This window comes from Cololabis saira, chromosome 16 (genome assembly GCF_033807715.1).
Source record: "Cololabis saira isolate AMF1-May2022 chromosome 16, fColSai1.1, whole genome shotgun sequence".
Lineage (NCBI taxonomy): Eukaryota > Metazoa > Chordata > Actinopteri > Beloniformes > Belonidae > Cololabis > Cololabis saira.
Window position 1 is genome coordinate 8,091,101 of NC_084602.1, and position 27,004 is coordinate 8,118,104.

Consider the following 27,004-nt stretch of genomic DNA (forward strand, 5'->3'; position numbering starts at 1 on the left):
GGGGCTGCCGGTCCGGCCCGAGCGCCGGGGGGGGGGGGGGGGTGACGGTGTTCCTGCCTCCCTCACAAACAGCTGCTCAGGCGTTTGGAGCGAGGCCCGTCGGGGGATCGGCCCCCCGTGCTCGGATCTCAACCCGCATCCCGGACGGGCCCCTGCCCGAACCGACCCGGGCGGCCCGGCTAGTGTCGGTAACTAATGCAGTGCAGCCGCTGGCGCGCTGGGCGCGTCTCCGTCGTCTTGATGTGTGGTGGCACCGTGTGTAGAAGAAGGGGGACTTCTTGTAGACCTCTTGTTTAGCACAAGGGCGCAGCTGTCTTGAGGGAGATGACTTAGTTTGCGATGTTTTTTTTCTTTATTTTCCTTTTTGGAAAAACAAATAAATTGGTGTTTCGGAGGGAAAGAGGGAGGAGGGGAAGTGATGGAGGGGGGACAGGGTGATGGAGGGGGGACAGGGTGATGGAGGGGGGGCAGGGTGATGGAGGGGGGGCAGGGTGATGGAGGGGTTCGTTCAGGGAGGAGGGGGCGTTATGTCAGGTTTGTTGCCCGGTTGGCTTTTACATCAGAGCAGGAAAGGAGGGATAGGTCAGCCGGATCTCCTCCCCCTCCAGAAGTTTCCTGGGAGAAAAGAGGAACAAGACAGTTCTGCATCAGACTCTGATCCCGGATAGAAGCTCCGTCAAAGATGGAGCGTTTCTCCAAGCATAGGTCACATAGGTTTAAGTTTCAGTTGAAACAATATCTTTTTAAATTTAATGAATGATGATTTGTCATTTAGAAGGAACAAAGTGAAGGTTGAATATAATTATAGGTAGTGTAAACCCTATCATAATAAAGGTGAAAAGTGGTCAAATAATTCTAGATAAGGTCATTCCAGGCAGGTATTGGTTATAAAGGTGTTTTATTTGATTTCATTTCTATGTATGTATGTCTGAGAATGATGGTGATTTAGTTATCCTCTGTATAGATTGTGATTAAGGGAATTGTGTCTATTATTGTTTTGTTTTGTCATGTATAATGTACAGTATGTCTGTTATGTATTAAGTGTTAATTTGTGTGTTGTGTGTATGTCGGACCCCAGGAAGAATAGCTAATGCTGTGGCTAATGCTAATGGGGATCCTAAATAAAACAAACCAAACAAACCTGTATGCCGCTATCTCGATGTCGAGGGCCATCTTCACGTTGAGGAGGTCTTGGTACTCTCTCAGGTAGCGCGCCATCTCCTGCTTGGCCTCGGTGATGTCGCCCTCCAGGTCATTTATCCTCATCTACAAACACACACAAGCATATGTACACGTCTGTCATATCTTCAGTTTTCAATTCTACAAAGGCCTCTGCACCTTTTCTTTTCTTCTTTCATTCATTTCATTCATGTTTATTCAGACTATGCAGATTTTTTCTTTGGGTCCCCAAACATTTAAAGACCTGCTGTACATATTTTATTTAAAGTAGCTTGTGGCAGGATTTATGAAAAAAATTCGTATACGTTTTAAGTTTTCTAGTAATAATGTCAGATGAAGCGTTCCGAACCCAAAAGAATGAGCCCTCTAGTGTATCTCTCCGTTGCCTTGAACAGGCTGTGTGCTGCAAAATGTGCTGCAATTCGGTCCCAAATTTCCCGCGCTGGGCTGCGGATGTGACGTCAAATGACGCTGCATGCGTGTTCTCGTCCTGGCGCTAATGAGTCTCATTTCTTATTCTTGCCTCAAGCTCCTTTAAATTTAATCTGCTAGAAAGACATCACTGCTCTGTTTTCTTTCAATTTGAATGAGTTGTTCAGATTATTGAATCTCCATGTCATCTTTTTTTACTCTGACCTTCGCTGGTCATAATGAGGTCATTCTAACTCTCCTCTGGATGCTGACCTCACAGTTTTGGGCCCCCTGCATCTACACGGTCCCCACAGGGACGACATATCCCTCATTCACCTGGTACTTCTCCACGTCCTTCGTCTGCATCTCCTCCAGATCTTCCAGCTGCTTGTGCAGGGAGTCGATGACGTTCCGAAGAGCCTCGATCTCCGAGGAGCGCGACTGCAGCAGCCTCCGGTACTCCAGCGTCTCCTCCCGGATGGCGTGCACGGCCTCGTTGTTTTTGCTGGCCATCTCCGCCACGCTGGCGAACTTGCTCTGGTACCAGTCCTCGGCGGCCTGCATGTTCTTTCCCGCCAGCCGCTCGTACTGCCCCCGGATGTCCCGCAGGGCGGTGGAGAGGTCGGGCCTGGACACCTCCACGTCCACGCTGATGCTGGCCACCTGCAGCTGGGCCTGCAGCTCCGCCTGCTCCTCGGCAAACACCTTCTTCAGGAACACCATCTCGTCGCACAGCGACACCACGTTGGCCTCGGCGTCGCAGTTGTACACCACGGCCCTGCCGGCCTCGTCCCGGGCCCGCTGCAGGGCCTCCTCGGCGTCCAGGCGCCGCCGGGCCTCCTCCTCGTAGCGCTCCTTCATCTGCTCGTACACGTCTCTCAGGTGGTCCCTCTCCGCCTCCATCCGCATCTTCTCCCCGTTCTCTGAGTCGATCATGGCCCTGACGCTGCGCACCTCCCCCTCGTAGAGCATCTGCAGGCGGGACGGGTCGTTCTGCCGCCGCCGCAGCGCGTCCAGCTCGGCCAGCAGGGCCCGGTTCTGCAGCTCCAGGTGCCTGACTTTCTCTATGTAGGTGGCGAAGCGGTCGTTGAGGTCCACCAGCTGCTCCCTCTCCTGGGAGCGCAGGCCCATCAGCTCCGTGTTGAGGGAGCTGGCCTGGGTCAGGTCCATCCTCTGACAGGCGTCCTGCAGAGAAGACGACGCCGTCGTCCGCAGGATCCTCTTCCCGGACGGAGGGGCTCGGGAAGACGAGTAGACGGATGAAGACATGGAGGACTTGGTTGTGGCTCGGGAGCCTTTGAAGCTGTCCCAAGGGCGGCGGTAGGAGAAGAAGGAATCGTAGCTCATGATGACGTTTTTTTCTCTTTTTTGTAAGGTTTAAGAAAAAGATGTATGTTTCAGTTTCAGAAGGTTCTTTTTTATGTCCCCCTTGTTCTGCACACCATCAGTGAGGATGAGCGAGCGTTTTTGCACTGCACCAGTTCGGTGATGCTGCAGATCCGGAGCTTTTATAGCGCCGGGCTGCTCCCCCCTCCACCACGGAGAAACACCACTGCTGTCAGCACTTTGCTGGACCAATGGCAGGCCTCTGCAGTGAGGAGACCGGAGGCTGCTCTTCACGCTCGCTCTCAGCCCCAGCATGCAGAGCAGTCGTAGTACACAAGATTTTCATTTTTACAAGCCCAAAAATGGCCTCGGCCTCTAAAACTAGCTCCAACTATCCGATTGCTTTTTATACCTGCAGCGCAGACTCAGATGCACGTCCCTAGAGATGTATACAAAAATAAAATGAGATGGGAATATGAGGGATTGCTTGTGAGAAAAACTCAATACTACATCTTTTCACCACACCATTAAGTGGAAATCAATATGCTGTGAATAAAGAGAGCAAGAGGGGAAGGAGCTTCTGCGACTAAGAGCTTTTAATACTCCAGGAAAACACTGAATGAACATAAAGATAGTCTCACACCTAAATAGATTTATAGTCTCTCCTTCGTCTTCAGACTTCGGCCTCGTGTTTCAGCTTGCAGAATATTTCCCTGACCATTTTCTTCTTTATGAACTTTTCCTCTTGGTTTGTCCTCTAACTTCCCCGTCACCTCCTTGGTAGACATGTATCCATTTACTTCACAGTGGATACCATTTCTACTTCCAGAGCATCTCTCCACATCTCTGTTGGATCTAATTAGACTGTGGAGTCATGACTCATCGATGTTCTTCATTTGTCCTGACCCATGGTGTGCGTGGGAGACGCCGCCGCCGAAGAAAGTGCTGCCTGCATCTGCTGACACACAGAAACCCTCGCGGGGCTCAGGGCGCACATGTAAATCATCCTTCTGTAGGGAAAGAAGCATCGACCTGAACCAATGAATGGCTATCGCCCTGTTCAAGGGACTGCCAGAAATGTTCATACTGATGATCAATAAAGCCAGCAAGCCTAGTCACGCTGCTCTGCAAGCACCCCAACCCTGACCGTGGAACATTTGAGACATGAAATGGCACGCGTCGTTAATTTGGGGTGATAAAGTGAACTATAAACTCTAAATTCTTATCTAATCTGTGTGCTCTTTGTCTGCACAGCGTTTTATACGGAGGGTTTTATGTCTCGGACAGCAACCGGCGTTAACCAGCAGGTGACACTATTTTCTAAGATAGTGGTTTTCATCAATTCAATTAAAGTACATTTTATTTATATAGTGTCTGTTACAACAGAAGTTGTCTCAAGGATCTTTCCAGAGACCCAGAACATGAACATAAACCCCCGAGCAATTATTACATAAACACTGTCAGGTAAAAACTCCCCTAGTGGGAGAAAAACCTTAACCATCACTGAGGTTTTCCTCCCAAACAATATTAATTTATTGATCTGGGGGGAAAAAAAACGTAGCTCCTTCAGATGACACAACAAAAAAGTGTGACATCATGGCGTAACGTTGTTCACTGCTGGCGGACGTCGACGCAACGCTCTGATCTAGATGCATTTAAAGGGGCAGTCGTAAAAAGATTGATCACGTACACAGATCCAGATGTATTTAGGCAGAGGTTTTATACGCCACCCCCCCCCCAATTGATTTATACTTAAACAATCAGCAAACAATCAAAGGGTGTGTTTTAAGAGATTTCAGAAAAATATGGCATTTAAGAGTAACACCTATTTGAAAATACCTCCTTATTCAGGGACTAAAAAGCTTTGGGTCACTGACTGAAGAGAAGTGAATCTTCCTGTGACAAATACAAGTAAACACATCTTCAGTTGATGTCAGGCTTCAGGTCGGTTGGTTGACTCGAGCTACTAATAATACAGGACTGTCTCAGAAAATTAGAATATTGTGATAAAGTTCTTTATTTTCTCTAATGCAATTAGAAAAAAAAGTAATGCATTCTGGATTCATTACAAATCAACTGAAATATTGCAAGCCTTTTATTATTTTAATATTGCTGATTATGGTTTACAGTTTAAGATTAAGATTCCCAGAATATTCTAATTATTTGAGATAGGATATTTGAGTTTTCTTAAACTGTAAGCCATGATCACCAATATTAAAATAATAAAAGGCTTGCAATATTTCAGTTGATTTGTAATGAATCCAGAATGTATGACATTTTTGTTTTTGTAATTGCATTACAGAAAATCACAATATTCTAATTTTCTGAGACAGCCCTGTAACTTCAAGAAGATACAGTTAAGGAGATAATAATTAAACCTGCAAGAGAAAACCTCCTGAGCACCAATGGCTCAAATTTGTCCTTTGTAGAGAACATTTATAAACTTGAACACCGCCCCCCCAACCACACACATACAGAGACGCCAGTTTTGTTCTCTAAAGAGGACATTTAGGACTTCATTGGGATTCCATATTTGTAGGGATGGGGCTTCCAGAACTTCCTCTTACTCCCCAAAGAAAAGGACGTCCATCACCATGAGCAACTCTTATAGAAGTAAGAAAAGTAAGTTCAAAATCATTTTAATTCAGCTGTTTTGGCTGCAAATGTTGCTGTTTAAACTTATACAAACATCTTTAGAAGACTTTTAATAATTTTCTAAAATAATTTCATTTAAAGGAGCTTGAGGCCGGATTGTGGCAGGATTTATGAAAAGAATTCGTATACATTTTAAGTTTTCTAGTAATAATGTCAGATGAAGCGTTCCAAACCCAAAAGAATGAACTCTCTAGTGTATCTCTCCTTTGCCTTGAACAGGCTGTGTGCTGAAAAATGTGCTGCAATTCGGTCCCGATTTTCCCACGCTGTCCTGCGGATGTGACGTCACATGACGCTGCATGCACGTTCTCCCCGTTCTCCCGTGCCGGCTTCACTGTTTTTTTTTTTTTTTTTTTTTTTTTTTTTTTTTTTTTTTTTTTACCTTGTCTGCACACATATTATTGATTGATACCATGACGGTAGAAACCAAAAGTGTATATATGTGCATTATTACTATATTTAATATATGTATATATATATATATAAAACACATATGCGTACACATACATAAATATACACATACAAACCCAGTGTTTTTTTGTTTTTTTTGGGGGGGGTGACGACATCCACTGCCAATCCAGGAAGCAGGAACACACGGAGACACACGTCAAGCACTGGAAATCTGCAACCAAAAACCACAAACAAAGCACGAAACCGGCACGGAGCCAACCAAAACAATAACAGCAATCGACCTAAATCTTAAGATCTGATCGCAGTCTGAGCTAAGCTATCGCTACCGCTACCTAAACCCAAAAACTAGAGAGCCAGCATGCAGGTGAACAAGCCGGATTCGCTGTTGGCTGCAGTACCCCCGACGGCCGTCGTGGTGAAGGGTGGCGCTAGAGAGTCTCATTTCTTAAAAGGAGCCTCAAGCTCCTTTAATTTACTAAGATTTCTGTCTGATGAGGAGGATGAAGGTGCAGTTTTTGAGCAGCAGAGGAGCTCTGGGGGGGGGGGGGGGGGGGGGTTCAGGCAGAGGCCCGGTGTTCTGCCAATCCTTGCTACCTGCCAGATAATGCTACTTTGTTGTTCTGCGCGTGCGCACAGTTGATTTTCAAAGTTTGATTGCCACAACCATCATTTCTTGCACGATGTAAAATTGATAATATGGGATGTTGAGTATTTGATCCTTCAAAATAAACTACCCATGACATGAATTTCATTACACTTTGTGAACATTATACGATAAAGAGGAAAAAAAAACAATTATTTCGCTTTATTTGATATTCATTCAGTCATTGGCCTTTATTTAACCAGGCAGGTCATTAATAACACATTTTTATTTACAATGACGGCCTGGCAAGAGACAAGGACCACTTGGGGGAAAAGGAAGTGGTTTAGGGAGTAAAACACAATAAAATTGTAGCTCTACAAAAGTAGAAAACCATTAGGGGGCATTTTTTGGCAAAGCAGCAGAAATTGGCAGAACACCGGGACTCGGATCCAGCAGAACCAGTAGTTGGAGCTGAAATAAACAAATAAACTTGCCCTGGTGGATCAATACAACTGATTTTTTTATCAATTTTGGCAAGTAATTTTTAATAATTTAACAAGCAGACGGATTAGCTCAACTTCAGCGAACTCCTACTCGAGGCCCAGTTGAGTGCACGTTTTAGACGTTTCAACTGATTCCAGTGAACGTCGTCATCAGCGTCTCCAGGGTCTGCACGAGTCTGTTAGTGACAGAGGTGTCAAGTAACGAAGTACAAATACTTTGTTACCTTACTTAAGTAGAAATTTTGGTTATCTATACTTCACTGGAGTAATTATTTTTCAGACGACTTTTTACTTTTACTCCTTACATTTTCACGCAATTATCTGTACTTTTCACTCCTTACATTTTAAAAACAGCCTCGTTACTCTATTTCATTTCGGCCTTTAAATAAAAACTATCCAGTTAAATTGCTCCATCCGGATAGAGTGAATTTGGTTGTGGTTGTTTCAGATGTTCTTGTCCAGTTTTGTTCTTACATCCGTTCCCTCTGATTCCTGCAACTAAACTTGGATGTACATTCCAATAAAGGTTAGGATAAATGATAACATGCCTCTGAAGTTTGACTTTTTGCACCATTCCAATACTTATAGGCAACTAGTCATCATATCTCCTGCTCTCTGAAACACATGTTAATGCTCAATAGTACACATATATGGTTCTTTAATATATTTGCATTATACTAAGATACATTCATTTTCAATGGCTTTCGTCCTTAATGGCTTTTTTCCCCCTTAAATTACTTTTACTTTTATACTTTAAGTAGTTTTGAAACCAGTACTTTTATACTTTTACTTGAGTAAAAAACTTGAGTGGATACTTCAACTTCTACAGGAGTATTTTTAAACTCTAGTATCTATACTTCTACCTGAGTAATGAATGTGAATACTGAAGACACCTCTGGTTAGTGACACGTCTATCAGGGTTTGTCGAAGCATCTACAATACGCAGGATGCCAACCCCGAGGGCGTGCACGCCTGGACATAAACCGTGTCCCCAACAGCTTTGAAACGTTCAAGCTAACAAAGAACATTCTGGAAACACATATTTCTGATAAAGTTGAGTTCAACAAGGCAACGAGTCAAGAATGACAAGAAAACAGACAGGAATTAGACTGAGGATCACATCTTCACATCTTTCAGCTGCTGAAATTAGAAGGGTCACAATTCAGGGGAGGGATCTGGCAGGAAGACGTATAAAGACATATAAACAAGCATCTTTAGTGTCTCAAACAGAAACCTGCCACATTTGAGCAGAGCTGGGTAGAGTAGCCAAACATTGTACTCAAGTAAAAGTACTGTTACTTCAGAATAATATGACTCAAGTAGAAGTAAAAAGTAGTCATCAGAATAATTACTTGAGTAAAAGTACTAGTAGTACTAGAGTACTTTGTGAAAAAACTACTCAAGTACTGAGTAACTGTTGAGTAACGTCTGATTTATTTTTTTAACAATCAATAAAATAAATTAAAATTAATAAAAAATAGCTTAAATTAAAATAATCTTAAAGTAAATTCAAGTACTTTAATAAATATTAAAATAAAGAAAATAACAACGAATAAAAAAAGAAATTAAGCAAAAGTAGCACAAAATTTCAAGCCTTCGTAATTTTCTTTTTTAACCAGGCAGAACTAGAACAAGCCCATGAACTCATAGAAACTCTGTGTGTGTTTGAGTCTGTGTAAATGTGACAAAACATGCAAAAACAAAAATTTTTCCCAAAGAATCACTCAGTGATGTCATGAGATTGACATGTACGTGGATAAAAGGGATAAAAGAAAAGTAACAGCTCAACGTAGCCTAATGTAGCGGAGTAAGAGTAACAGTTTCTTCTTCACAAATCTACTCAAGTAAAAGTAAAAAGTATAGTGATTCAAAACTACTCCTAAAAGTACAAAATTTCCCAAAACTTACTCAAGTAAATGTAACGGAGTAAATGTAACTCGTTACTACCCACCTCTGCATTTCAGACTACAAGTAATGTCAAGCAGGTTTACTTGTGTATCTGAATACCATCCAGTCCTTAATGTGATGTATTTGTATGTTGTCCCTGGAGGAGGAGGATAAGCCCGTCTCCAGTGGGTTGGTTTACTCTAATTTGTTAACTATTTTATAGTTATTTTCTGCTGTAACTTGTTCAGTTGTGTTGGATCAGGGGGATGTTTGGAAGATAGCGTGAATGACGGCTACACCGCTCACAGAGATGCAGAAAGCAAAGGGAAGCTTGGAGAGAGATGTGATGGATGAGTTCAGAAGCTGGATCCTGATTTCTGGTGAACTGGCAGTCTGGGTGTTTTTGTTTGATATTTTATTTTTTCAGCCCACTGGCACATCGACTAGACACTTTTCTTGAAGTTTTCCACCCACCTGTTGCCTGTTGTCTTTTTGCAATAAAAGAGGCATTAACTCCCATCAGCATTCATTTTGAGAGATTGTGAATAAAGTCAGTATAAAAGGACTGAATGGAACACAACTTTTAAGATGTTTTGACAGAACACCTCTTGAATCTACGGAAGAGTATTAGGGCCAGGCAGGAGAAAAAATAAAAATTATAATTTAGAGGAGGAAGATTTTTTTTTTCATTATGCACTTCGAGAAAAAATTTGAAATGTCGAGAAAAAAGTCAAAATTTCGTGAATAAAGTCGAAATGTTGAGAAAAAAAGTCGAAATGTTGAGAAATAAGTCAAAATTTCGTTAATAAAGTCGAAATGTTGAGAAAAAAAAGTCGAAATGTTGAGAAAAAAGTCGAAATGTAGAGAAAAAAGTCAAAATTTCGTGACTAAAGTTGAAATGTTGAGAAAAAAGTAGAAATGTTGAGAAAAAAGTCAAAATTTTAAGAAAAAAGTCAAAATGTCGAGAATATTGTTGAAGTATAATTCCGAGAAAAAAGTCGAAATGTTGAGAAAAAAGGCAAAATTTCGACTTTATTCACGAAATTTCGACTTTTTTCTCGAAATTGTATTTCAACATTAATCTTGACATTTCGACTTTTTGTCTTTTTTCTCAAAGTGCACAATAAAAAAAATCTTCCACTCTCAAATTTTTTTTCTCTTTCCTGGCCCTAATACTCTTCCGTATGAATCTGACGTTGATTCTTCATAAGCCTTCTTTTAAACATCTCCCAATTTGAAAAGTACATGCACTACAGCAGAAGACTGTTGTTAAAGCATTTGAACATTAGGTGGCACCGTTGTGTAGTGGGTGAGTGAAATGCTTTTTATAGTCGGGAAAATACTTTTAACTCGAGTTATCAAAGTTTCATCTACAATTACAGCAAAAGTGATGAATGTGACCACGAAAAGCAACTTAAAGTCTCAAATAGTCACCAAGAAAAAAGGCCAATTACATGTTTATTCAGAAGTAATTTACAGTGGATATATTTCCCAGTGTTACATAAGGTAAAAATAAGTACATAAAACATTTCTATTGACAGTTTAAGACTTTGGAATGTCAGGTTTTTCATTTCTAAAATTGCTTAGACGTTTCCAAGAAACTGCAGGTACATCTCCACATGGAAAAAAACAACCTTTATACATGACTAAAGGAGCTTGGAGCACATTACCAAACTGCATGTCTGACCAAATCTTCCTGCTGTACATTCCACTCACATCTTGTAAATGCTAACCACGTAAAAACGTTCAGAAGAGAAGACATCCAACATATAAACAGTACAGAAGTGTTGCCTTTAGGATAAGTTTCAATACAAAAGTGAATTCCTTTGGTAGAAAACATTGCTCTCATGAAAACATGTGCTTCATTCAAAGAAGTGTTTGCATTTTGCATGGCCTGCTGTCATGCGTCTTCCATCCACAAACCATGGGACGACGGGACTAAACATTCACCCCGCGTAAAGATGATTAGTGCATATTCACCCACGCTGGCATGTCGTGTCTGCACTGGCTCTGCGTTTCTCCGGACACCTTCCTCTTACAGCATGAAGGTGCTCATTCACAGGTCGATCTGTACAGTTACTTTGGTTCATGTTTCTTCAGCGAGTCTTTAGATTGCTGGGGGGGGGGGGGGGGGGGGGGGGCGGACTTTTACGCACGGCGCGTCAAAAAGTGTAAACTATGTGCTCGTTTATAGTTACAGTAAACAAAAAACATCGCAATCAAAGCTGTGGCAACATTTAAAAAATAGAAATCTCATTTTGTCTTTTTTTTTTCGCCTCTCAAAACGTGTCCTGTGCGTTAAAAACGGGCCAGATTGCTGCCTTGTTGAAGGCTGATTTATGGTTCCGCGTTGCACCGACGCAGTAGGGTACGCGTCGACGCGCACAGTTGTGCCAAAAAGTGATTGCCTGCCAGAATCTGATTTCTTCTGATTTCTGGCCGCAATGTCAGATTTTCAGATTATGAAGCTCAAGAATGAGATCAAGTCATATTTAGGAAGAAACAACTTTTCATTAACTGTATTTGGCCTTTCAATCAATTTTTGGCAGGTGAAAATGCCTACTTTGTGTTGTAATGGTCCTTTAAAAGAGTTAAAAGCAATCCTGTGATCTCTAGTGTTTATATTATGAAGCTCAAGAATGAGATCAAGTCATATTTAGGTAGAAACAACATTTCATTAATTGTATTTGGCCTTCAATCAATTTTTGGCAGGTGAAAATGCCTATTTTGTGGTCCTTTAAAAGAGTTAAAAGCAACCCTGTGAGCTCTAGTGTTTATACTATGAAGCTCAAGAATGGGATCAAGTCATATAAACAACCTTTCATTAACTGTATTTGGCCTTCAATCAATTTTTGGCAGTTAAAAAGAGCCATTTTCAGGGGAGAAATCAGATTCTGGCAGGCAATCACTTTATGGCACGACACCGTACTCCGTACCCTACGGCGTAGGCTCTGCGTCGATGTAACGCGGGACCATAAATCAGGCTGTAATGGGTAGACTGCGCGTCCGGCTCGGCGCTCAGAAGATCTTGAGCCGCTTCCCGACGGCTCTGGCCGGCCTGGGCGGCCTCTGGCTGGGCTGCTCCCGGGACAGGGGGCAGTACTTGATGGTGTGCGCGTTGTCGCCGTTGGCACTGCAGAGGGGGCAGGTGTAGGCGCGCAGGATGGGGCACAGCACCCTGCCGTCCGCCGTCTTCAGGATGTGGGTGCCGTACACCTCCTCCGGCGCGCCGTTGTTCCTGCAGAACACGCACACCTTGGGCTCCGGCTTGCCCCGGGTCTGAGTCTGTTTGCGCCGGCAGCGGTCCGCGGACAGCACGTCCAGGGCGGGGAAGCCGCCCCCGTATAGGGCGGGCTGCTGGTCCCCCCCCTGCCGGGGCTCGTAGGGCCGGAGCAGGGAGATGCGCTCCCGGAGGTCGTGGATGGAGAGGGGCGCGCAGCCCGCGCAGGAGCCCGGGGAGCAGCAGCAGCAGTCCGGGGCCCCGTCCCCGTCCCTGCCGGGGCCCAGCACGCACGAACACACGGGGGACTCGTCCTCCAAGCCCAGGGTCGCCTTCAGAGACTCGGTGATAGAGTTGGGGCTGCAGGAGGACGGGCTGGTCGTCTTGGTTTTGGCCACCAGCGTGGATAGACCCAGGTAATCATTCCAGAAATTGAAGGTGTAATCATAAGGAGAGCGCGTTTCTAGGTAGCCGCGCTCCAGGAAATCCATCCTGCCGGAGCTGGGGGTCCTCAGACGGGAACGGAGGTGCGGGATCGAGGCTCGGGCAGCATGGGGAACATGTGGGAGATGTGTCGGTCCTCTCTCCTCCTCCCGGTCCGAGTGCTGCGCTCTCAGCGCGCACCGCGGATAAGTTCTCCTGGAGGAAACACGGGGGCGGGGTTTGCTCCGAGTTGCTTTTCTCTCTGGTCCCTCAGGACCAGGATTATTAGGGGGACCCTTTTTCAAACTACTAGGGCCAGGGAGGAGGGGGAAAAAAAATAAATAAATATATATATATATATATATATTTTAGAGGAGGAAGATTTTTTTTTCATTATGCACTTTGACAAAAAAGTCGAAATGTCGAGAAAAAAGTCGAAATGTCGAGAAAAAAGTCGAAATGTTGAGAAAAAAGTCGAAATGTCAAGATTAATGTTGAAATACAATCTTGAGTAAAAGGTCAAAATGTCAAGAAAAAAGTCGAAATGTCAAGAAAAATGTCGAAATGTTGAGAAAAAAGTCGAAATGTTAAGAAAAAAGTCAAAATGTCAAGATTAATGTTGAAATACAATTTTGAGAAAAAGGTTAAAATGTTGAGAAAAAAGTCGAAATGTCGAGGAAAAAGTCAAAATGTCGTGAATAAAGTCGAAATGTTGAAAAAAAAGTCGAAATGTGGAGATTAATGTTGAAATACAATTTCGAGAAAAAGTTCAAAATGTCGAGGAAAAAGTCAAAATGTCGTGAATAAAGTTGAAATGTTGAGAAAAAAGTCGAAATGTCGAGATTAATGTTGAAATACAATTTCGAGAAAAAAGTCAAAATGTCGAGAAAAAAGTCAAAATGTCAGGGTTTGACACCCCCAGTTTTTGAGTTTCAGTTCTGTCCCTCCTGTGTCCCATCTGCCCTGATTGTGTCTGCACCTGTGTCTCGTTATCCCCTGTGTATATCTGGTCTTGTCATTCCCTTGTTCCCGGTCGGACCGTACTGTTCTTCCCTCCATGTGCTCCTGGTTTTCGATCCCTGTATACGTGAGTTAATCTTGATCCTGCCAAGCAGCGCTTTTGTTTTTACCCTTCATGGAATAAACCCTTGTGTTTTTTGAGAACTCCTGCCTCCAGCCTCCCTCTCTCTCCTGCATCTGGGTCCTCATCTACCCCCAGACGTGACACAAAATGTCAAGAAAAAAGTAGAAATGTCGAGAAAAAAGTAGAAATGTCGAGAAAAAAGTTGAAATGTTGAGATTAAAGTTGAAGTACAATTTCAAGAAAAAAGTCGAAATGTTGAGAAAAAAAGTCGAAATGTCGAGAAAAAAGTAAAAATGTCAAGGAAAAAGTCAAAATGTCGTGAATAAAGTTGAAATGTTGAGAAAAAGGGCAAAATTTCGACTTTATTCATGAAATTTCGATTTTTTTCTCGAAAATTGTATTTCAACATTATTCTCGACATTTCGACTTTTTTCTCGAAGTGCACAATAAAAAAAAATCTTCCCCTGTCAAATATTTTTTCTGCTGCATGGCCCTAATACTTTTCCGGACGGACTCCAAAGTCGGAGATGGACCACAATTTCGGCAAAAGGTTGGATTTTCTACCCGTACTCGAGATTATGTTAGAAAACTCACTCATCTTTCTTTTATCTTCCTCTTATGCCCCCCCCCCCCTCCTCTAAACTCAGTTGATATCCACATAAAACAATGTTAAGAGGAAAGAGCAGATGATTCAAATGCTAATGGAGTTATTGAAGCTGTCAGAGGAGGAATTAGAGCTTTGTTTTAGGAGTGAGGAAGCTGAGGTTATAGGATTATGAAGACTGAAGTATCATATCTTTTTTATAGGGTCGTAATATGAACAGATCTCTTCAAACGCAGTGTGATGAGGCGAAAAAGCCCCCAAACCGTTGCTGTGTACATGGACGTATGAGTGCTGTTCAAATCCTTTATTACTTTCCAGTTACTTTGACTTTTAAATATTTTATTTCTGACACTGAAAGTTAATCAGCAGAAAACTCAGCTGAAAATAACTCCCTTCTGTTTGACGGGAGATGTGAGGGACTCAGCTCAGTGAAACCGCAGCCGAGAAATGACGATTGGTGCTGGAGAAGAAGACCAGCAGAGAGAAAGAATCAGCATCATGTGTTTGACCATTTTAGCCGATGATTTTCTGCACTGATGAACCAGTTATTCACATGAAGCTGCATCTGTTCTGCTTCCCTGGAGCACACGGCTTTGTGCACGCTCGCAGGCCTCCTCTTCCCCATTGTCTCCACTCTACAGCAGGCCGTTTAACTTCATTAATATGCATTAAAAATGGAGTGTGCTGCATTTGTGTGTGTGTGTGTGTGTGAATCAGTCAATGCCCAGTAAAACAAGCTCACAAAAGACGAGGAAGAAGAGTTAGATAATTGACCCGACTGCTGCCGACACGATGGCCACGTTGCTATTTTTGTCACACCCTGGAGTGAAATATTAAGAACAGTCACATTTAAGACAGAACTCATTAGTATGTCTTTTAAACTTGGACTTTAGATCAGTTGGCTACCACCGTGGGGGTTTTCCACTGACGAGGACAATCAATACAGTCTTTGGAGATTATTCTGTCACCTATACGCACAGATCCTGGAGTTTTAAAAGGTGTTTCTGCCTCTGGACTTTCTGTTGTTTCCAACAGAGTAATTGATTGTGTCTTTACGAAATCTGCATCCCCTCTTCTCTGAGAGGGGAACATTCGCTGCTCCTTTGTCTGGATGGCACAAAGCATGAAGGAAACCATGTTAGAGTGGCAGTTTCATGTAAGTGAGAATAAATCAGAAGATATCATGATGTGCTCAAGGTCACCTCCAGCTCTGCATACACAAAGGAAATCAGGAGAGAACATTTAAAAGATGAATGGCTGTCACATCACTATGGATGAATTGCATGGGGTTGGGCAGGAGGAAACGTGCCCCTGCCGCCGCTTCGGAGCAGCCTTTCTGACTCAAAATGCAAAAAATGTTTGGCAGCAACAAAGATAGTATTGATAATGATTATGAAAAGCATTCAGTTTTACATGTGAAGAGTTGAGCTGGTGTCGGATTTCTCGCAAACGGGGCAGCGGCGTCAGAATTATCCCTGATAATAAGCACGAGGGCCGAGGCAAGTTTATTTATAGGAGCTTTAAAACAAGAAAAAAGTGCTATTTATCTAGCAACGCACATTTAAAGCGTGAAAAGTTTCAAACTAATGAAAGGAGATAAACAAACACAGTACCCACTCAGCGAGCGCGGGCTCGGTGTAGCGGTGGTGCAGTAATAAATCACCCCAAATTTAATAAAGGAAACTGGAGTGCAGTGGAGAAAATTAATCAAGGACTCGCTAAAGCAAGACAGCTTTTTAATTTAGATTTTAAAAAGGCCAAAGCGTGTTTGGGATCGTTTTTTTTTTTTGTCTGTGTGCTGCGGCGTTGTAACTAGCAGCATAACTGCACGTATTTCCAGAAGTATTATGGTTTATTCAGAATCAGCTCTGAACACCCAGGTCGTGCTGCGTTGTTCTCCTCGGAGAGACGACACGGTGCTCTGGCAACATCCCAGAGTAGTTCAGCCTTCTCCTAATGGTTCTGTGATGAGCTTTAACATGTAACATGCCAACGGAGGCCTACAGAGCCCATCCTTGTGCTTGGACACACCTGACTGGTGCACACCAAGGGCCAATCCCAATACACCCCCTACTTTCTACCACTAGCCCTCCCTCACTACCACTACCCCTAAAAAAGAAGCCACAGATTTTAGGGCACTTGAAATCTTCCCAGGGCCCTGTCCCAATACTCCCACTACTCCTACTTTTCAGCACCACCACTGAATTTTGCGTGCTACGTCACTGCGTGGTTTACGTTCGGGTACGTAAGCAACTGCATAGTTACGTTTGCACATACGTCACACCATATCAGGAAGCCCAGAGCTAAAAGCTGTTTTAATTTCAGCTGTAGCTGTTAATATGCCACTTTATTAAGTTTTAATATTTTTTCAGGCTTAAAAGTAACCGTTAAGATCCCCAACCTGGGCTCAGTTTATCCAAATAACGCCTGTTAAGAAATTTGATTCAATGATTTCGGAGAAGAGCCGCCGGCTCGGAGCAGCAGCAGCTGCAGCAGCAGCAGCTCACGTACAGACGTGATCGTCAGGTCAACCTGCGCCGTCGTCCCGGGAAGAAACCTGCAGCTCTGTGGAGAATTACCGCTGGCTGAAATAAATCATTTAGGAAAATAAATGTTGGTTTAATAGATGAAATCTTACAGTTGTAGCTACGCATGTTAAGAAATTTGCTCCGAAAATTTCGGGATCAAAACCGCCTGCCGGCTCGGAGGCTGATTTATGGTTCTGCATTAAATCGACGCAGAGCCTACGGCGTAGGGTACAGCGCATTATGAAAGTAAAATATATATTTCTCGCTAGAAATGTAATCAAAACGCTTTTTTATGCAGAAACTAACTCAAAATATTGATTTTATTCACTAAAAAATAAGAAATGTCCGCCATGTTTTTTTTTTTGATTCAGTCCGCAAATGACGACGAAAAGCATTCTGGGAAATTTTTCTGGCCCTAGTTCAGCTAGTGTGCATCTGAAATCCCTTGCTGTGAAGGGCTAGATTCATACACACTACACTCGTTTTCTGCACTCCCCCTAGATGAAAAGAGGAATTGGGACACCACTATCCTCACGGGAACGCGCAAAATTTAGGGTTAGGGCTGAAAAGTAGGGGTAGTGGGAGTATTGGGACAGGGCCCAACTCTTACAAAGGTGCTCACACTTGCAGGTGATCACTGACTCCAGAACATTTGATTGTCAGCACCTGGCTCTCTGTCTGCAGTGTATCCTCTTATTTCTCATATAAACACTGTGTGTTACTTGGTTTTTCACGTCCTGGTTCTGCAGTGTGCCTTTGTTTCTGTTAAGTACGTGATGAGACACAACGGTTATATGTGGTTGCTCCTCTGAGGTCTCACTCACCTCATTTTAATGTCTGTAAGATGTAAAAGATGTTTTGTTATGTCCTGATGTGTAAATGCGTGTTCTATCTCGTAACCATGACAAGCTGCAAGGCTGTTTTGGGAGTAAGGGGACTGTTTAAATGATAATCAAATGCACTCACAGAGAGGGTTCTGTACATCTACTCTGTCTCTATTATATTTGCTATTTGCTAAATGTTCTGTTAAAATATGTAGTTGATGTTGCATAGCAGTCGAACATGTTTAGGAGAAACTTAACCCTGGTGCTGTCTTTGGGTCAAGGGAGGGTGAAGGGAGAAGAGAAGGAATGAAGGAAAGAAGGAAGTAAGGAAGAAAGGAGAAAAGAGGAAAGGAAGTAGGAAAGGGAGCAAGGAAGGGAGAAAAGAGGAAAGGAAGTAGGAAAGGGAGCAAGGAAGGGAGAAAAGATGGAAGGAAGGAAAGAAGGAAGTAAGGAAGGGAGAAAAGAAGCAAGGAAGAAAGGAAGGAAAGGGAGTAAGGAAGGGAGAAAGGATGGAAGGGAGGAAAGAAGGAAGTAAGGAAGAAAGGAAAAAAGAAGAAAGGAAGTAGGAAAGGGAGAAAAGATGGAAGGAAGGAAAGAAGGAAGTAAGGAAGAAAGGAGAAAAGAAGGAAGGAAGTAGGAAAGGGAGCAAGGAAGGGAGGAGAGAAGGAAGTAAGGAAGAAAGGAAAAAAGAAGGAAGGAAGTAGGAAAGGGAGAAAAGATGGAAGGAAGGGAAGAAGGCAGTAAGGAAGAAAGGAGAAAAGAAGGAAGGAAGTAGGAAAGGGAGCAAGGAAGGGAGAAAAGATGGAACGGAGGAAGGGAGAAAAGATGGAAGCAAGGAAAGAAGGAAGTAAGGAAGGGAGAAAAGATGGAAGAAAGGGAGAAAGAAAGGAAAGAAGGGATAAAAGATGGAAGGAAGGGAGAAAGAAAGGAAAGAAGGGAGGGAGGAAGGAATGGATAAAATAAGGAAAGAAGGAAGGAAAAGCAAAGAAGGTAATAAAGGAACGAATGACGAAAGGGAGGTAGGAAGAAAAAGGAGTAAAGGAGGGTAAAAAAGGAGGAAAAGAAGAAGGAAGGAGAGAGCATGGCAGGAGGAAAGAAGGATAGAAGAATTGGGTCATTTTGACCCAAAGACAGCACAAGGGTTAAGAAATATTCCCCGGCCCAGACTGGTAACGGTAACTAACCACTACGTCCCATGCAGCCCAACAGCAGTTGTAAATCCTGTTGGTTTCACACAAAATGTGTCCATTGTGTGACTGTGTTTACTTCTGGTTGCTGTCTGGCCTCCACGCAGGCTTCTTGAGCGGCAGACACCTTCACAAAGGTTTTATTCAGCTCTGCTAAACGCACAGGCCCCGGTTTGGAAAGGGTTAAACAATCTCCATGCATAAATTGGGCTTGGGAGTGTGATGATCACACCCAGAGGCCTCCCAGGCAGCGCTGTCTGCCCGGCAGTCCAGGCCAAGATAGGCAGGCACCGCTCGCCCATTCATCACTGTCAGATTGAATGGGAAATTAACAAATCCCTTAATTAAAAGACCTCTGCAGATCTTCGTGTGTGTGTGTGTGTGTGTCTGTGTGTGTGTTTGTGTGTGTAGCCAGTACCAGCTGCACGGCTTCATTGTGCGAGCTGCAACGGCCTGGCACAGGAGACACATGCACAACCTTCCCTTCCATTAAAGATACAATTTCAAAAACACACAAACACCCCCGGCCCCCGCAGACCCCCGGTCTTTCCTGTTAATTGCATAAACTGCATAATGTGGACGGCCTGAGCTCCGGCTCCTTCTGGGTCTCCGTGCATCTCCCGGCGCAGGGCTGGGCGGGGAATCAGTTGGGGCTTTGATCCCTGACCTCTGCCCCTCTCTTGGGAATATAAGCCTGCATCCCTAACGGTCGTCCATCTGCATGCAGACACACACTCACACACACTCACACACTCACTCACTCACACCCTCTGCCATCCCGACACCGCGGCTCCCAGGGTCCGGCCAACCCCAGACACGTGCCACCGTCACAAGCAGCAATGGGGAACCCTAAACAAGCCAAGGTCAACTCCAAATTAGGCGGTGTCTTTCGGTCCGTCAAGTGCTTTGTCAAAGCCACCGGCTCGCTGAATGCAGTCTGCTCCTCCGTGCCCCCGGACCTCCACCCCCGCCAAGCTGCAGCCAGGCCTCCATGTGTTCACCAACAGATAGAGAACTCCCTCTTGACCCGAGTGTTAACACTAGAAGGACAGAAAGGAAAGTGGAGGTGTGTTTGTGTGCAGAGAGAGATTGTAAATTAAATGGAGTCAGTGATTCTTTGGTTTGAGGCTCTTCAGATTTACTTCTTCTCTTTAAGGCCACGTTTACACATAGTATTTACAAAAACGGATATTTCCCCCTCTACGTTTTGAAAAATATCCTTGTTTACACGAACCCGCATGAATACGCTGTTAAGGTGCTATGAGCAGCCAAACCTGCAGGGGGCAGTGTAACGAGAAGCGTAAAGTCATGCTAGCCAATCAGAATCCTGGAAAAAAACATCAACAAATGACACGTGTGAAGCCTGAATAATATGGTTCTGCCTTAAATTGACAGCGTAGCCTACGTACGGTGTGCGTCGCCGCGTACCCTACGCCGTAGGCTCTGTGTTGGTGTAACGCGGAACCATAAATCAGCCTTGACTGCCAGTTACTTCCAAGACAGAACGAGAGTCTTTCGTTTGGAGTGACAGAGAAGTGGAGTTACTTTTAAGTGTGACTTTAGAATATAAAACAGGTAAAATACAAGAAAATATTGACGGTGGCCAAACAAATTGTAAACACAGGTCGCACACATGACGCCGGTGACGTTTCTGTTGCATAATGTGACGTTCTGAAGCCTAAATGTCCGTTTCCCTCCGTTTACAAGCAAACGTGAAAATTGAGTTTTTGAAAATCTCCACTTTGGCCGGAGTTTTCAGAAATTATCGTTTTTGGTGACTTTGAGCTCCGTTTTCGTGTAAACGAACGGCCAAAACGCATGAAAACACCACAGTTTTTGCTCCGTGTAAACGGGGCCTAACTCATAAATTGCACATTCTAGGTCTTTATTGGTCAAATAATAATGATAAATAATGATAGTTCAAATTATTATTTGATGAGTAGATCAACAAACATCACTGCTGCAGATCAGCAAGCCTTTTCAATACAAAGTAAATAATGAGCTTGAACTAGACAAAAATTGAGGCTATAATTGATACGGATTAAACTACTGTAACTCTTCTCTTTTTGTTTATGATTGATACTTTCTTCATACATAGTCTGATTGATTACAAATCACAGCTGGCTTGTACCAGTTTCAGTCTATATTCTGTCAATAAGAAAAATATTCAGGTGATGGAAAAACACCCTTTGTCCTTTATGCTTATTAATTATTCAAATATACACAAAGTCACATCTGGAGAAACCACTTTCTTTGATTAATGTTAGCAAATAACTAGCAAAAGTCTTGGCTGAGATATATTACTCCCTCCGAATGTGGAGTGCAACCTCGGCGGAGGGCAGTCGCTGTGACTGAACTTGTCACCAAAAACAGAGAAAGAGAGGGAGGGGGGGAATTTGTGGGCTCACGGATCAGAAACTTGTTTAACTCTCCTAAATCTGCCGAGATTAAAGCTGGAAGTAGTCAAAGGGCTTAAAGTGTATCGGTACAATGGGGCCGAGAGGATTAGACGTGGATTCACTGAGCTCCCGCGATGCCCTTCATCTCTGGGGGTCCGCGGCCAGAGCACCTTTGTTGGGTTAACTAACGGCACTTCCCATGAACACGCTGAACACACCAATCCCTTTTTAATGATGCAGGGAAAATTCCACTGGCCCTGATTACCACAATGCTTTGGAGAGCCGCCATTGTCCCACACACCATGTTGAGCTTTTAAACTGTGCAGCCAGGCAAGTGGACTTCCAGCTATTTGAAGTCCACTTGGGGTATTTCTTTCCCAGTTCAAAAATTACATCGATTAAAAAAAACGCTGATATGTGCATCTATTTAATGGCTCGACGATAATGTTCCCAGTAGGGCTCGCATGACCTAAACTGCTGCTGGTGCCATCCACACCTGAAATATGTGCACGAAGGTAATGGGTTGCACCAGCGCCCGCATCTGAAGGCTAAATGGCTTTTAACGATATTATCCTGCGATGGATCCTCTGGTGTGATCCTGTCGGGACACATGGCTCATTCGGACCTAAGGTTGGACTGATACTCTCTGGGCAAGCGTGTCCTGCTCCGCCATCCTGTCTCCAGTGTTGTGCTAGTTACTGAAAAATAGTAACTAGTTACTGTTACTAGTTACTTCATTAAAAAGTAACTCAGTTAGTAACTCAGTTACTTAGACCAAAAAGTAATGCGTTACTATGAAAAGTAACTTTTTAGTTACTTTAAATAAATACATTATTTTAAAGGCTCCCATTAATCCCCTCTAGCCTTCATTTCAGCAGGTACTGTATGGATTTACATTGTGCATCGTGTTCTGCATTCTAAACAGTCTGCCCGCTTCTTCACTTCCTGTATCAATAACTTTGGTTGCTTAGCAACAAGCTGAGAACGGCCAATGAGCTTCAGCAGCAGCTCAAGAACGGGACCTTTGATGAATCGTTCATTACAGTCTCAGATATAATCCATGGTGGCATGTCGGTTTATAAGAATCTTTTTGCCCAGAAGAAAAAAGAGCGTCAACAACGACCCATAACTATGTTCTTCTCTTTAGGAGAAAAAGATGCTACAGAGTCAGGATGCAGCAGCTCAGAAGAGCAGTGCAATACGTGCGAGGCGGGGCTGATCTCTGCAATTTGAAGCCTTTTATAATAATTGTAAAAAGAATTTCACTTATCACGGGTTCTTTTTGGAACGTAACCCCTGCGAAAAACCCGGGATTACTGTAATGGCAATATCTCCACCTTGCGAAACTCTCTTGCTCTTGCTCTCTTGCCTCATGACCGCTCATGTTTTTGAATAAACACACACTACGTTTCCTCCGGTCTCCACGTGTGGGGAAAAAGAGCTTCACTGTAGCCAGAAATAAGGGAGTAACGCACCGTTTGGTAACGGTAATTGCGTTACTGAATTTAAAAGTAATGCGTTAGAGTATTAGTTACCGCCAAAACTAACGGCGTTACTGTAACGCGTTATTAAATAACGCGTTAGTCCCAACACTGCCTGTCTCAGACCGATAAACGTCAACAGCTAGGTGCTCAGGATGTTGCTGACAGGCTTTCCTCCCGTGCAGAGAGGAGGCTTAGGCATAAATGAGGTGAAGATGACTTTTCTCCCGGCGCCGCCACACGGCCCAGACGCTGCACTGCTAAAGTAGCTGGAAGGTTTCCGGAAAAAGTTACAGAAACTCTCATCTGGCCAAAATATGTATCTGTAAAAAATGTTATTTTTAACCGAAAACTTCCCCTGGTAAATGTCTGATCACTCTCAGCTGTCCCATGTGCTCACGCTAACGTGTTGATATTAGCATGAAACTAAACAGAACTGATAAATTAGCAAATTAGCTGTGATTTAAAGCCGCACAAAGGAACTTCTGGTAATTCCTATGTCAACCCCCGATTACACGCTACGTGTCATTGCTTGGACTACAGTGTTTTAGCACAATGTTAGTATAGCATGTTGACACCTCTTAGACAATGTTAGAGAGCTAATGTAGCCACGGTGCAAACATCAGCACTTGTATGAGTGAAAGTCGTTTCTAATGTGAAGACAACGATGGATTTATTGATGTCTTTGTAACGTTGCCAATAAAACTGCTGTTAATCTGCTCCGTGCTGTAGACTGAGGCTCATGCAGAGATGGACCCGAGGAAACTGTCGGGCCCAGTTTGGGGTTCTGTGAGATCCTCACGGTCTGCTGCCCATATGCGCTAAACGCCACACACTTGTACCACATGGACTGTCGGATCTCTGAGGCAGATGTGTCCTGGCTCATTAGCTCATGCTCGGCTGTCTCCTGTGATCTTTCAGCTGCTTCCACGTCCATTTTCACTCATTTTGCATTTTGTTTCCTGAAAGTGAATTACAAAGGAACTGTACACTCTGGGGGGGAACACTCCGGTTCATGGAGCTGGCATTCAGGGCGACGGCCTGGTTTCAGGATTAAAAGAAAAAAAAAAAGATAAGAGGAACCTATAAAAACATCCATGTCATTATCGGGTTAAAAAATAAAGTAAGAAGACTAAAAAAACAACTAGTTTAAAATTATAACCCAAATAAATGGAAGAAATCTGATCCCTGATGGAACGAAGCCCAAGAACTCGTGTCACGCCTGATATATAACTTTAACCTTTTAGATTATTCAAAAAGTTCCTACTTTCTAGCTTCAGTGTCGATGATTTAAATGTAACAGCATCCTGGCTGTGTTTAGGAGATTATATTAAAAACACACAAATTAAAAGCAGAATTAATTGGATACTTAAACTAATATGACTTAACCCTTGTACTGTCCTCGGGTCAAAATGACCTAATTCTCATTTCCTTCTTTCCTCCTGCTCTCTCCTTCCTTCTTCCCTTCCTCTTTTCTCCCTTCCTTCCTTCCTTCCTTCCTTCCTTCCTTCCTTCCTTCCTTCCTTCCTTCCTTCCTTCCTTCCTTCCTTCCTTCCTTCCTTCCTTCCTTCCTTCCTTCCTTCCTTCCTTCCTTCCTTCCCCCTTCCTTCTTTCCTCCCGTCCTTTTTTTCTCCCTTCCTCCCTTCCTTCCATCCTTCTTTTCACCCTTCCTTCCTTCCTTCCTTCCTTCCTTCCTTCCTTCCTTCCTTCCTTCCTTCCTTCCTTCCTTCCTTCCTTCCTTCCTTCCTTCCTTCCTCCCTCCCTTCCTCCCTAATTTTCTCTCTTCCTTCCTTCTTTCTTTCCTTCTTTTCATTCTTCCTTCCTTCCTTCCTTCTTTCCTCCCTTCTTCTCTTCCTCCTTCCTTGACCCGAAGACAGCACAAGGGTTAATAGATAGACTTGAGCATCTTTAGATAGAGACGATCTGTTCTTCATCTTCAGGTTGAGAGTTGTTGTTAAACCAGCTGCTATAAACAGAGCAGTGAAGATGTGATTGTAAATGGGGCTTTTCTACTGTATTCCATTATTTGCAACATGTGTGTCACAGGCATTTAATCAAGACCTCAGGAAACCATGTCATGTGTGTAATATTTGTGTGAAGACAGAAAAAAGGCTAAATTACATCCGTTGTTGTGTCCAACCATAATCTAGGTACAAACTCTTCAATAGTCAGATTCTTAACAAGTAATGTCTCAACAGTTTCACTTGTGCTGCAACCAAGCTGCAGTGACGTCTGTGGGAGAGGTTGCCAGATGTTAGCAGCTGTGCTGCTTACCTGACAGTCTCACTGGCTCATTAAACTCTTGTACATTTCAACGCCAGAGAGTTTAAAAAGCAAGCCACTGTATTACCGTTCATCCCATCTGCAGCGCTCACACAGACCAGCGGACCCATGTGCAGATTAGCGCGGGCCTGGCAACGCAGGGTCGATACCACGCAGGACCACAGATGGGTCCGTGCACAGTGGAGCCGGTGGCTGGCGCCACTGCCTGGGCGCGGGCCAGATGGGCCACCCTGAGAGAGGTTCAGGCTGCCGGGCCCAGAAAGCCTGATCGTGTTACTCAGACTGCTCGTCCGACACATACTTACACTATCTGGGGAATCAACCCATCAAGCTTCACCGTCACAGAACCACTTCTCCCTGAAACTCAGAGCCGTTCCACCTGGGTGGTTTGGTTGTTGATGTTATTGATGTTAAAACTAGACAAGTCTGTTTTCTTACCTGTCTTTCCTGGATGGTAAATAACTGTTTTCATTCTGTATGCTGTATGCATTCACATATACATACTGGACAGGGTGAGGTGTATTTTGGATCAGTTTTTCATGGCCTAGATCAGGGGTCGGCAACCCAAAATGTTGAAAGAGCCATATTGGACCAAAAACACAAAAAACAAATATGTCTGGAGCCGCAAAATGAAAAGTCTTGTATAAACCTTAGAATGAAGGCAACACACGGTGCATATATCTATATTAGTTATGACTGGGGGAAGATTTCTTTTTTATTATGCACTTCGAGAAAAAAGTCGAAATGTCGAGAAAAAAGTCAAAATTTAATGAAAAAAGTCAAAATTTCAAGAAAAAAGTCAAAATTTTAAGAAAAAAGTCAAAATGTTGAGAAAAAAGTTGAAATGTCAAGATTAAAAAGGAAAGGAAAAAAAGAAGAAAAAAGAAAAAAGGGAAAAAAGAAGAAAAAAAAAGAAGAAAAAAAAGAAGAAAGAAAGGAAAAAAAGGTCAAACATTTTTGAAAAAGCTCCAGGAGCCACTAGGGCGGCGCTAAAGAGTCGCATGCGGTTCTAGAGCCGCGGGCTGCTGACCCCTGGCCTAGATGATGTTTTACTGTATATTAGAATGTTTCATGTATGTTTTTTTTTTGCTTTAAAGGAGCATTAGGCAGGATTGAGGCAGGATTTATGAAAAAAAATTGGATATGTTTTAAGTTTTCTAGTAATAATGTCAGATGAAGCGTTCCAAACAAAAAACAATGAGCCCTCTAGCGTATCTCTCCGTTGCCTTGAACAGGCTGTGTGCTGCAAAATGTGCTGCAATTCTGGGCCCGAATTTCCCGCGCTGTCCTGCAGATGTGACGTCATGCACGTTCTCCCCGTTCTCCCGTGCCGGCTTCACTGTTGGCTGCAGTATCCCCAACGGCCGTCGTGGCGAAGGGTGGCGCTAGAGAGTCTCATTTCTTAAAAGGAGCCTCAAGCTCTTTAAGATAATGATTTACATGTACGGTAAAGTTTAATGTAGATTTGTCGTGTAATTTCGTTTTCTTTCTTTATGTCTTGTTTTTAACTGTATGTTTTAAATGTATTGTTTTTAATGTGGACCCCAGTAAGACTAGCTGTGTTTAGGGCATAGCTAATGGAGACCCTTACAAATAAACAAGTATTCCTTTCTTAGATCGGCACTAGCTTTTCTCTGGAGTTATACAAGCTGGTACTTTGGTGGATAAAAGGGAGATTTTTTTTTTAGACTCTGGCGTTGACCTCAATTATCTCATAGCTTTATTAATCAATATCAAAATAATGCATCTAAGCACTCACAGCTTTACCTTTATCTCCAATCTTCACGTTAAACGGGTGTGAAATAACGGTATGTTTAATATAAATGAATTGCATTCTCAAGCTGATGCTCTTGAGACTCTCAGTAGACGAGTCCTTTCTCAGTTCATGCTGCTGGTACGTCCAGGCAGATATGTTTTTATTAAATCTTCATTAAATCAGAAGTCTTACAGCCGAGCTGTGGTCACAGGAATGTGATGAACCGGGGGATCAACCGCATAATTGTCCATATGGGGTCG

General features: G+C 43.3%; 2 protein-coding genes across 2 annotated transcripts; both read right to left on the reverse strand.

Moving 5' to 3' along the window:
• Positions 1-507: 507 nt before the first annotated feature.
• Positions 508-3,058, reverse strand: neff2 (neuronal intermediate filament family member 2). Its single transcript, XM_061743144.1, has 3 exons — positions 1,927-3,058; positions 1,142-1,266; positions 508-615 (listed from the first exon to the last, which is right to left on the reverse strand). The coding sequence occupies exons 1-3, from the start codon at positions 2,935-2,937 to the stop codon at positions 555-557; spliced, it is 1,197 nt and encodes a 398-aa protein (XP_061599128.1). The 5' UTR covers positions 2,938-3,058; the 3' UTR covers positions 508-554.
• An 8,812-nt stretch (positions 3,059-11,870) lies between these two features.
• On the reverse strand, positions 11,871-12,765 carry LOC133462404 (nanos homolog 1-like). Its single transcript, XM_061743638.1, has one exon. The coding sequence runs from the start codon at positions 12,664-12,666 to the stop codon at positions 11,974-11,976; it is 693 nt and encodes a 230-aa protein (XP_061599622.1). The 5' UTR covers positions 12,667-12,765; the 3' UTR covers positions 11,871-11,973.
• Positions 12,766-27,004: the final 14,239 nt, after the last annotated feature.